An 11,400-nucleotide genomic window follows, 5' to 3' on the forward strand; every position below is an offset into this window, starting at 1 on the left:
CATGTTCGTTTTTGATTCATTACACACTTTCATGGTTTGATAAGACAACAGCACTCCGACTCTGAGAGGCTTTGTGGATACGAGCTCTGACCTAATACCATTCAGACAGTAGTTCACAGTGGGCTCACCTCAGTGAGACTGTGTGTGGTCCTGTGCTGCTCAGCTGGTTCCTCTGTGGGTTCAGGAGGAGATGTAGTCTGGTTGTCCTCCATGACCATGGTCCCCTCAGGGTTCCCCAGACCCTCCTCCTTCACCAGCAGCACCTCTGGACCCTCCTCATCCTAGTAGAGACAGGTGATACAGATTACACAGACATACACTTCCTCAGGTACGTACACACAGATAAACACACATTCAACATGGAGTGTTTACCCATCCCCACTATGTTTGAGTCCTATACTGTAGTTACAGAATGACTTCATTGTTGTTAAACCCATCATGGTGGACATAAATATCAATAGACTTAACTATTTTGAAATGTACAGTAGGTGTTTGTTAGTGTATGGGTACATGTAGGTATATTTAGTAAGTGTATATTGGTTACAATGTGCTGTCAGGTGTATACAGAATCGGGTGAGATAAGATGCGGTGTATAGTAAAGAGAGTTAAGTATTTTAAAAAGTATTAGAATGAAAAGTCCCATTTTTGTTTTTATTAAACAAAACTCATTTTAAATACACCATATGAAAACCAAACATGCACATGTCTCCACTACAAATCTGCTTGATAAACTGCATTCATTTTCTCAACAAAAGTGTATTGGGAAAAAAATTAAGTTGTTGAATGGAAGTAATGAAATAGGCATTTGTGAACATAATTTAGCCTACACAGTACAAACACTATCATCTTTACTTTTTCCAAATTTTGTTGTTAAAGTGGAATTAAAATGGATTAAATTATCCTTTTTTTCCTCCAACGATCTACACAAAACTCTGTCAAAGTGTAAGAAAAATGTAACATTTAAGTAAAAAAATGAAAAATAAAACTATCTTGATTAGATAAGTATTCAACCCCTGAGTCAATACATGTTAGAATCAAACACATTACTTACAAAACATTGAAACCTTCCTAATATTGAGTTGCACTCCCTCCCTTTTTGCCCTCTGAATTGCCTCAATTTGTTGGGGTATAGACTTTACAAGATGTCAAAGGTTTTCCACAGGGATTCTGGCCCGTGTTGACTCCAATTCTTCCTACAAGTTGGCTGGATGTCCGTTGGGTGGTGGACCATTCTTGATACACACAAAAATCCAACAGCGTGAAAAATCCAGCAGCGCTGCAGTTCTTGACACAAACCGGTGCGCCTGTCATCTACAGTTGAAGTCGGAAGTTTACATACACCTTAGCCAAACACATTTAAACTCAGTCTTCACAATTCCTGACATTTAATCCTAGTAAACATTCCCTGTCTTAGGCCAGTTAGGATCACCACTTTATTTTAAGAATGTTAAATGTCAGAATAATAGTAGAAATAATGATTTATTTCATCACATACCCAGTGGGTCAGAAGTTTACCTACACTCAATATTTGGTAGCATTGCCTTTAAATTGTTTAACTTGGGTCAAACGTTTTGGGTAGCCTTCCACAAGCTTCCCACAATAAGTTTGGTGAATTTTGGCCCATTCCTCATGACAAAGCTGGCGTAACCGAGTCAGGTTTCTTGGCCTCCTTGCTCGCAGGTGCTTTTTCAGTTCTACCCACACATTTTTCCATATGATTGAGGTCAGGACTTTTTGATGGCCACTCCAATACCTTGTCTTTGTTGTCCTTAAGCCATGTTGCCACAACTTTGGAAGTAATTCATTTTCCATTTGGAAGACCCATTTGCAACGAATCATTTACTTCCTGAATGATGTCTTGATGTTGCTTCAATATATCTACATAATTTTCCCACCTCATGATGCCATCTATTTTGTGAAGTGCACCAGTCCCTCCTGCAGCAAAGCACCCCCACAACATGATGCTGCCACCCCTGTGCTTCACGATTGGGATGGTATTCTTCGGCTTGCAAGCCTCCACATTTTTCCTCCAAACATAACAATGGTCATTATGGCCAGACAGTTCTATTTTAGTTTCATTAGACAAGAGAACAGTTCTCCAAAAAGTACAATCTTTGTCCCCATGTGCCATTGCAAACCATAGTCTAGATTTTTTTATGGTGGTTTTGGAGCAGTGACTTCTTCCTTGCTGAGCAGCCTTTCAGGTTATGTCGATATAGGATTAGTTTTACTGTGGATATAGATACTTTTGTACCTGTTTCCTCCAGCAGCTTCACAAGGTCCTTTGCTGTTGTTCTGGGATGGATTTGCACAAAAGTACGTTCATCTCTAAGAGACAGAACACGTTTCTTTACTGAGCGGTTTGATGGCTGCGTAGTCCCATGGTGTGTATACTTGCGTACAATTATTTGTACAGATGAACGTGGTACCTTCAGGCGTTTGGAAATTGCTCCCAAGGATGAACCAGACTTGTGAAGGTCTACAATTTGTTTTCTGAGGTCTTGGCTGATTTCTTTGGATTTTTCCAGGATGTCAAGCAAAGAGGCGCTGAGTTTGAAGGTAGGCCTTGAATACATCCACAGGTACACCTCCAATGAACTAAAATGATGTCAATTAGCCTATCAGAAGCTTCTAAAGCCATTACATAATTTTCTGGAATTTTCCAAGCTGTTAAAAGGCAGTCAATTTAGTGTATGTAAACCTCTGACCCACTGGAATTGTGATACAGTGAAATAATCTGTCTGTAAACAAGTGTTGGAAAAATTACTTGTATCATGCACAAAAGAGATGTCCTAACCGACTTGCCAAAACTATAGTTTGTTTAAAAGAAATTTGTGTAGTGGTTGAAAAACGAGTTTCAATGACTCCCGCGACTGTACTACCATACACCTTACAAAGGCACTTAAATATATAAAAATATTCTGTCTCGCCCAGTCACCCTCTGAATGGCACACATACACAATACATGTCTCTTGTGGCAAGGCTTAACAATCCTTCTTTAACCTCTCTACTCCTCCATCTACACTGATTGAAGTGGATTTAAAAAGTGACATCAATAAGCGATCAAAGCTTTCACCTGTATTCACCTGGTCGGTCTGGCATGGAAAGAGCAGGTATCCTTAATGTTTTGTACACTCCGTGTATATCACACAATGTCTGGATGCAATATTCTACACAAGAATACTCAACACTGAAATCTGTTACTTTGGTTATTCCAAATTATTTTCTGCTGACAATAATGAAAATTAAACTTTAATGCAGTGTTTGATCTAAACATCAGAGGCTATAGAGTGGAATGTTTTTTTCTACTGGTGTATTCTGAGGTAGCTCATCTCTGACAACCTCTTCCCGCATTGCGTAGAGGTGAACCGCCTTTCACCCGCATAGCCCTTCAGGTGCATCTTCAGCTGGTGCTGGAGAATCTGTTCTCACACTGGGACCAGCTGTATTATTTCTCCCCTGTGTGGACCCTCTGGTGTCTCTTCAGGTGACCAGCCTGGGCGAAGCGCATGTGACACTGGGTACAGCCAAATGGTTTCTCTCCTGTGTGGACCCTCTGGTGCTTCTTCAGGTTGCCAGCCTCAGCGAAGCGCATATGACACTGGGTACATCCGAAGGGTTTCTCCCCTGTGTGGACCCTCTGGTGGATCTCCACCTTCTGGGGGCAGCTGAAGCCTTTGTTACAGAACATGCATAAGAACCGTTTCTCTTTACTTTTGCCTGATGTTGCTCCTCTACCCCGTGCCTTAGCCTTTTGGCCCTTTGAGTTCAATACCTGATCGAAAAGGACGTGGTCCTGTGACTTCGAAGGTCCCATCGACATGGACACTGACTCATGATCCCTGACCGTGTGTAAAGGGGAGTGGGTTGTGACATTTGGATTTGTCTCTAAGCTTTCCCTGTAATTTAAGAAATCTCTGCCTTGTGAGTGTCCTCCTAAGTGAGTCTTATCTACATTCCATGTCAGAGGAGCATCGCCCTCCACTTTCACAGTGACTTCATCTATGACCAGACCCTCCCCTTTCTTCATTCTTTCTATGGACTCTTCAGAGTAAACATTACTACGGTAGGGGTTCCAGTCCCCTCTAGACAGATCAGTCTGTGTCTCTAAGCCCAAGTGCATGATGCCAGTGTCCATCTCTGTAGCGTAAGAAGAAGACCGATCATTGCCAGTCTCTAATGCATCACCTGAATCACGAAGGGAATGAACAGTCCTCGGGTTTGGGTTACCGTAAGGTAAATACTCTGAGCCAGGAGCAGGAGGACAGCCCAGTCTCCCCAGCCCCAGTCTCTCTGGGTCTGATCTGTGGTCAGATCCTGTGTGTAGGAGCCTGTGTGTTACAGTTAAAGTCTTGGTGTCTGACTTGAGGACGGCGTTCTGCGTTCCACTGACCTCCGTGATTCTGCGTCGGGTCCTAGGCGGTGCTGGGGCGATGGTAGGGGTGTCCTTTGTGGCTACATGGGGCTCTCCAGCCGCTCGAGTCTGCGTGTCTCTGCTATGCCATGGGTCCTCCTCTCTTTCAGACCTCTCCAGCTTGACCCCAGAACCTGCATCTGCAGACTGACACAAGAAGAGGAGGTTGTTACCAGTACATGAGTTGAATTGTATAACAATGTCCTAGGGGAGTCTCACAAGTTCCCCTATGGCAGATAAATGAGGATGTCAAATCAAATTTTATTAGTCGCATGCGCCGAACACAACAGGGGTAGTAGACCTTACAGTAAAATGCTTACTTACAAGCCCCTAATCAATAATAGAGTTAAGAAATAAAAGTCATTTAAAGAGCAGCAGTAAAATAACAATAGTGAGACTATATACAGGGGGGTACCAGTACAGAGTCAATGTGCGGGGGCACCGGTTAGTTGAGGTAATATGTACATGTAGGAAGAGTTATTAAAGTGACTATGCATAAATGATGAGATTAGCAGCGGTGTAAGAGAGGGGGAGAAATGCAAATAGTCTGGGTAGCCATTTGATTAGATGTTCAGGAGCCTTATGGACATAGACTTGGCGCTCCGGTACCGCTTGCCGTGCGGAGGCAGAGAGAAAAGTCTGACTGAGGTGGCTGGAGTATTTTTAGGGCCTTCCTCTGACACCGCCTGGTATAGAGGTCCTGGATGGCGGAAAGCTTGGCCACAGTGATGTACTGGTCCGTTCGCACTACCCTCTGTAGTGCCTTGCGGTTGGAGGCCGAGCAGTTGCCATACCAGGCAGTGATGCAACCAGTTAGGATGCTCTCAATTGTGCAGCTGTAGAACCTTTTGAGGATCTGAGGACCCATGCCAAATCTTTTAAGTCCCCTGAGGGGGAATAGGTTTTGTCGTGCCCTCTTCACGACTGTCTTGGTGTGCTTGGACCATATTAGTTTGTTGTTGATGTGGACACCAAGGAACTTGAATATCTCAAGCTGCTCCACTGTAGCCCCATCGATGAGAATGGGGGAGTGCTCTGTCCTCTTTTTCCTGCAGTCCACAATCATCTCCTTTGTCTTGTTCATGTTGAGGGAGAGGTTGTTGTCCTGGTACCACACGGCCAGGTCTCTGACCTCCTCCTTGTACGCTGTCTCGTCGTTGTTGGTGATCAGGCCTACCACTTGTGTCATCAGCAAACTTAATGATGGTGTTGGAGTCATGCCTGGCTGTGCAATCATGAGTGAACAGGGAGTACAGGAGGGGACTGAGCACACACCCCTGAGGGGCCCCTATGTGGAGGATCAGCGTGGCTGATGTGTTGTTGCCTACCCTTACCCCCTGGGGGCGGCCCGTCAGGAAGTCTAGAATCCAGTTGCAGAGGGATGTGTTTAGTCCCAGGGTCCTTAGCTTATTGATGAGCTTTGATGGCACTATGGTGTTGAACGCTGAGCTGTCGTCAATGAATAGCATTTTCACAAATAGGTGTTCCTTTTGTCCAGGTGGGAAAGGGAAGTGTGGAGTGCAACAGAGATTGCATCATCTGTGGATCTGTTGGGGCAGTATGCAAATTGGAGTGGGTCTAGGGTTTCTGGGATAATGGTGTTGATGTGAGCCTTGACCAGCCTTTTCAAAGTACTTCATGGCTACAGACGTGAGTGCTACGGGTTGGTAGTCATTTAGGCAGGTTACCTTAGTGTTCTTGGGTCAAGCACTATGGTGGTCTGCTTAAAATATGCTGGTATTACAGACTCGGACAGGGAGAGGTTGAAAATGTCAGTGAAGACACTTGCCAGTTGGTCAGCGCATGCTCGCAGTACACATCCTGGTAATCTGTCTGGTCCTGCGGCCTTGTGAATGTTGACCCGTTTAAAGGTCTTACTCACATCGGCTGTGGAGAGAGTGATACACTGTCTTCCAGAACAGCTAGTGCTCTCATGCATGTTCCAGTGTTATTTGGCTTGAAGCGAGCATAGAAGTAGTTTAGCTCTTCTGATAGACTTGTGTCACTGGGCAGCTCTCGGCTGTGCTTCCCTTTGTAGTCTGTAATGGTTTGCAAGCCCTGCTACATCTGACTAGCGCCAGAGCCGGTGTAGTATGATTCGATCTTAGTCCTGTATTGACGCTTTGCCTGTTTGATGGTTCTTTGGAGGGCATAGCGGGATTTGCTGTATGTTGATAGTGTCGTCGTTCAGCCATGACTCTGAAGCATAAGATATTAGTTTTGAATGTCCCGTTGGTAATTTAATCTTCCGCGTGAGTCATCGATTTTATTCTCCAAAGATTGCACGGAATTGGGGCTTTATTCAATCGTCTACGAATTCTCAGAAGGCAGCCTGCCCTCTAGCCCCTTTTTCTCTGCCTCCTCTTCACGCAAATCACAGGGATCTGGGCCTTTTCCCGAAAAAGCAGTATATCATTCGAGTCGGACTCAAAGGAAAAAAAGGATTCTGCCAGTCCGTGGTGAATAATCGCAGTCCTGATGTCCAGAAGTTATTTTCGGTCATAAGAAACAATATGTACAAAACAAGTTTAAAAAATAAGTTACAAACCACGCAAATAAACAAACAAAAACACTATCGGTTGGGGACATGTAAAACGTCAGCCTTTTCCTGCGCCATTTTCAATGTACATGTTGTACAGTGAATACCTGAGGGGAGCCTTACTTAAATAAACGGACACATTTGATTTACAATGTAACTGTAATATTTAATGCAACACTATTACACTAACCTCTATCACGATAATGTGCTGGGTTGAGGTTTCACTCCCCTCATCAACAGTGATTGGTTGGTCATCTCTCCATGTATTGTGTCCTGCTGGCTTCACAAAGCTCCTGTGGCCTCCAGTGAGATCTCCTTCACCTGAGACAGTAATTGGGGAAAAAGAGGTTAGGTTAGGTACTGTCAATGCTTCATGGTATATTATACACTATTGACATGGTCTAAAATTGGCAAGGATATAACTTATTGATATACTATTGATTATGTTCCATGCATCACATTGTTTTCAATGAGTAAATCATGGAAAATGCAGTAAATCAAGTTAGATGATATTGTAGATGTCTTTCCATTTCATTTCAATTCTATTTTGACAGCACAACTTTTAAGTTGGACTAAACTTTTATACACATTTGCCCATGATTAGAAGTAGTCAGAAATGAAAAGTTCTGAGAAAGTAGCTGTTTTTAGCCTTTTTAGATAATTGACGTTAATGGTAAAAAAGTTTAAAAATAAATCAAGTATTAAATAGTTTGACAACCCTGTTTGTAAGCTTTTAAATTATATACAACTCAATCATTTATATTTTCCAGTGATTTAGACATGGATGTTTCATGGTAGGGTGGGGTATGTAAAACGCGTCAACTTTGAGCACATCTATCTCCTAAATACTTTCTGACCACTTCTACCATGAGCAAATATGTATAGAAAGTTTCGTTCAAATCAAAAGGGACGTGGTCAAAAAGTGACTGAAATCAAATGGAACAACCCAATATCATAAACAGATTATTGATTTACTGCATTATCTATAATTTACTCACTTAAAACAATGTGATGGTTTTGGTTAAGCTCATTTGGGGGGGGTAGCTAAGTAATCAGGTAGCTAAGTAATCAGGTGAATTATTGCATACTAACTATCCAAAAATTGACCAAGAGCCAATTCTGATCAACACATCTAAAGACACACATGCACAAAGGGGAACGGGGCGACAGGCACTGAGCTATATGAACCGAGGCAGCCTGGGCCTTGCAAAATGTACCTCTTGCCATTCCTCTGTACTGGTCAAGAATCTTGACACGACTGGCGAAGACGCGCTCCCGTGCCACCTTCAGTTCCAGTAGCTGTAGTTTCCTTCGCAACGCCCTGTTTTCTTTCTGGTTTTGAGTTATTTCCAAACGAAACACTGCATAGTCGTCATCTACGAGTTTACAGACCTCTGCCACGGCTGTATTCGCTAGTACCTCCATAATGGAGGCTATTTGAGTGTGAAAAACCACACTGTCAGCCATTGTTAGCTAACGTTAGCAGCTAACTTTACCTAGACAACATTAACCAAGTAGTGTCTCAAACGCGAATCAAAGACTACCTGGGGCAAGTACGTGATGCTGTGTAGTTAAATTAGTAATATTTTGAGTTCCATGGGTTTAATAAATGTCTAAATGACAACAATAAAAACGCTCATGTGAAAATGTTAACTGGTCAACGCTTACTTCCGTTTACTACTTCTTAGGTGAGGTTTTGTTGCGAATTTCACGCGAAAGGTATATTGCCGCCACCAACTGGATGGGGTGAAAAAATAGACAAAAGAAAATGACATGATATTATTGGGAATAGGGAAAATAACATTATTCCACAAAAAAAAAAAAAATCCCACTCCAGTCACTCAAACACCCTGATAAAGCTCTGGGGCCTGAGAGGGTGAGACCACATGAGACAGTACTCCATACCAACAGGCACATGTCATTATGATGTTATATAATGGTCATATTCTGATCAGGATGCCATATGACCGAAAGATGACTAGTTTAAGACTTTTTTTTGTTGTGAAATATTGGATTTAAGTGGATTGGCAACTTTAAAAATTGTTTTTATTTATTTCCTTTTACCTGTTTTTCTCACCATTTTCGTGGTTGCCAATTGGTAGTTAGTCTCATCACTACAACCCCTGTACGGACTCGGGAGAGGCGACAGAGCCTGGACTCGAACCAGGATCTCTAGTGGCACAGCTTGCAACTACGATGTTGTGCCTTAGACCACTGCGCCACTCGGAAGGCCCAATAGGCCACTCTTTAAAGAGATTCTCTGGTACTTTTGTATAATTTGTAGCCAGTAGTTCTGAAACTAGCACGTAAGAGCCAAAAGTGGTCCCCGAAAAGTTGGTACTACATCACATAGGTCCAGATATGTGCACCAAGTCTTTCTCTCTGCTGTGTCCACTGAGCCACTGAGCCATTAGGCCCACCCTGCAACCTCATTGGATAATTATGCGTTTGAGCCAATCAGAAGATAGCCCTATTTGGTAAAAGACCATGTGTCCATATTATAAGCAAAGTGCAAAGAGAAACGACAGTCTATTATTACTTTAAGACATGGTCAGTCAATGCGGAAGATTTCTATAACTCTGAAAGTTTCTTAAAGTGCTGTCGCAAAAACCATCGAGCTATGATGAAACTGACTCTCATGAGGACCGCAACTAGAAAGGAAGACCCAGAGTTACTGCTGCTGCAGAGGATAAGTTTCTTTAGAGTTAACTGCACCTCAGATTGCAGCCCAAATAAATGCTTCACAGAGTTCAAGTTACAGACACATCTCAACATCAACTGTTCAGAGGAGACAGCCTGAATCAGGCCTTCATGGTAAAATTGCTGCAAAGAAACCACTACTAAAGGACACCAATAAGAAGAAAAGACATGCTTGGGCCAAGAAACACCAGCAATGAACATTAGACCAGTGGAAATCTGTCCTTTGGTCTGATAAGTCCAAATTTGCGATGTTTTTTTTGTTTTTTTGATCCAACCACTGTCTTTGTGAGACGCAGAGTAGGTGAATGGATTATCTTCACCTGTGTGGTTCCCAGCATGGAGGGGGTGGTGTGATGGTGCTTTGCTGGTGACAGTCAGTGATTTATTTAGAATTCAAGGCACACTTAACCAGCATGGCTACTAAAGCATTCATCAGTAATACACCATCCAAGCTGGTTTGCGCTTAGTGGGACTATTTGTTTTTCAACAGGACAATGACCCAAAACACACCTCCAGGCTGTGTAAGGGCTATTTGACCAAGAAGGAGAATGATTGAGTGCTGCATCAGATGACCTGGCCTCTACAATCACCCGACCTCAACCCAATTGAGATGGTTTGGGATGAGTTGTACTGCAGTGTGAAGGAAAAGCAGCCAACAAGTGCTCAGCATATGTGGGAGCTCCTTCATTATTATTTGTGATTAGTGATTCATTTTAAGGTAAAAAAAAATGTTTGTCCCTAATTTTACAGTAAAAAAATATTATTTTCAAAAGACATTGAACATATAATTGTGAAATCATAGTGTAAAATCAGGTGAGCTGGTTCTACTCTTTTTGGACATATTCTGGTGTTTTGTGTTGGGAAACTGAATGGGTCGAGCTTAACACATCAACTCTGTTACCTATAGATAGGCTAGAAATATTTTAGTTTTTTGTGAAGCTTGCATTCAATTGTCCCTTCCTGTTGCACATAAGAAGGGTCCATTCCCCTAGGCTGAAGACCCGACATTGAATTACATAGAATTCTGTTGGGCAGAAATGTGCATTTGGATCAGGAAAGTTTCCACTCAAGACCTCTACAAGCCAAAATGTTGATTTAAAAAATATATATATTTTTTGGAAAATTGCAAATATAATTTTATTCAATATTCTGCCTTGTAGAGACTATTTCTTTATGGCTAAACATGACTAAACAGTCATGTTTAGCCAACCATTCCCCTTCACAAGGGGATTCATGACTGATTTAAGATTAATTTCTAAACCCTGTTATGGTCAACCCTATTACTTTGGTACTTAATAGGCTTTTTTTTTGAGAGATGGGAAAAAGTGTTTTTTTTTATTAAATTGAATGTGTTCTTTATTTTTTACGCCAAGTTACACTACTCAAAAGCCACCTAATTGGTGGAACAACCCAATAGCCAGGTGCATCACTATTCCCATTGAAGATCTATTACTGTATGTAGGTTATATGTACAGTATTTCTCCCTTACCTTGCTCCCCCATCTTTAGTCCACTCAGCAGATCAATGCTCTCTGGTCCATCCTCTACGGTCTCCTCTTTGACCAGCAGCAGATCAGGCTTCCCATCCTCCATGTCTACTGACTGTAAGAGATACAGAGTGAGAGGATGTTGGACTTAGAAATCTGATATGGAGCCTCTTCTGATTGGGCAATGAGGGATTGCTATGAGTACTATGCAAACATGTTAGTTGATTTGATTACTTGGCAGTCTTTAATGGTTTGATAATT

General features: G+C 42.3%; 2 protein-coding genes across 3 annotated transcripts in view; both read right to left on the reverse strand.

Annotated features, from left to right (window-relative positions):
• LOC121841793 (early growth response protein 1-like) overlaps positions 1 to 11,400 on the reverse strand; it is a 52,475-nt gene that overhangs the window by 18,996 nt on the left and 22,079 nt on the right. Inside the window, exon 4 of the mRNA XM_042311950.1 lies at positions 11,143 to 11,254. Within this exon, the coding sequence (XP_042167884.1) occupies positions 11,143 to 11,254 (112 nt within the window). The remainder of the gene's footprint in view (positions 1 to 11,142; positions 11,255 to 11,400) is intronic.
• On the reverse strand, positions 85 to 8,703 carry LOC112231882 (zinc finger protein 697-like). 2 transcript variants are annotated; one of them, XM_042311945.1, is made up of 4 exons: positions 8,171 to 8,703; positions 7,144 to 7,274; positions 4,394 to 4,561; positions 85 to 281 (listed from the first exon to the last, which is right to left on the reverse strand). In XM_042311945.1, the coding sequence occupies exons 1-4, from the start codon at positions 8,418 to 8,420 to the stop codon at positions 114 to 116; spliced, it is 717 nt and encodes a 238-aa protein (XP_042167879.1). In that variant the 5' UTR covers positions 8,421 to 8,703; the 3' UTR covers positions 85 to 113. The 2 variants fall into 2 exon arrangements, with proteins under 2 accessions (XP_042167879.1, XP_042167878.1); XM_042311944.1 differs by lacking the exon at positions 85 to 281 and having other exon boundaries at positions 3,240 to 4,561.

The sequence above is a fragment of the Oncorhynchus tshawytscha genome, linkage group LG34 (genome assembly GCF_018296145.1).
Source record: "Oncorhynchus tshawytscha isolate Ot180627B linkage group LG34, Otsh_v2.0, whole genome shotgun sequence".
Taxonomy (NCBI): Eukaryota; Metazoa; Chordata; class Actinopteri; order Salmoniformes; family Salmonidae; genus Oncorhynchus; species Oncorhynchus tshawytscha.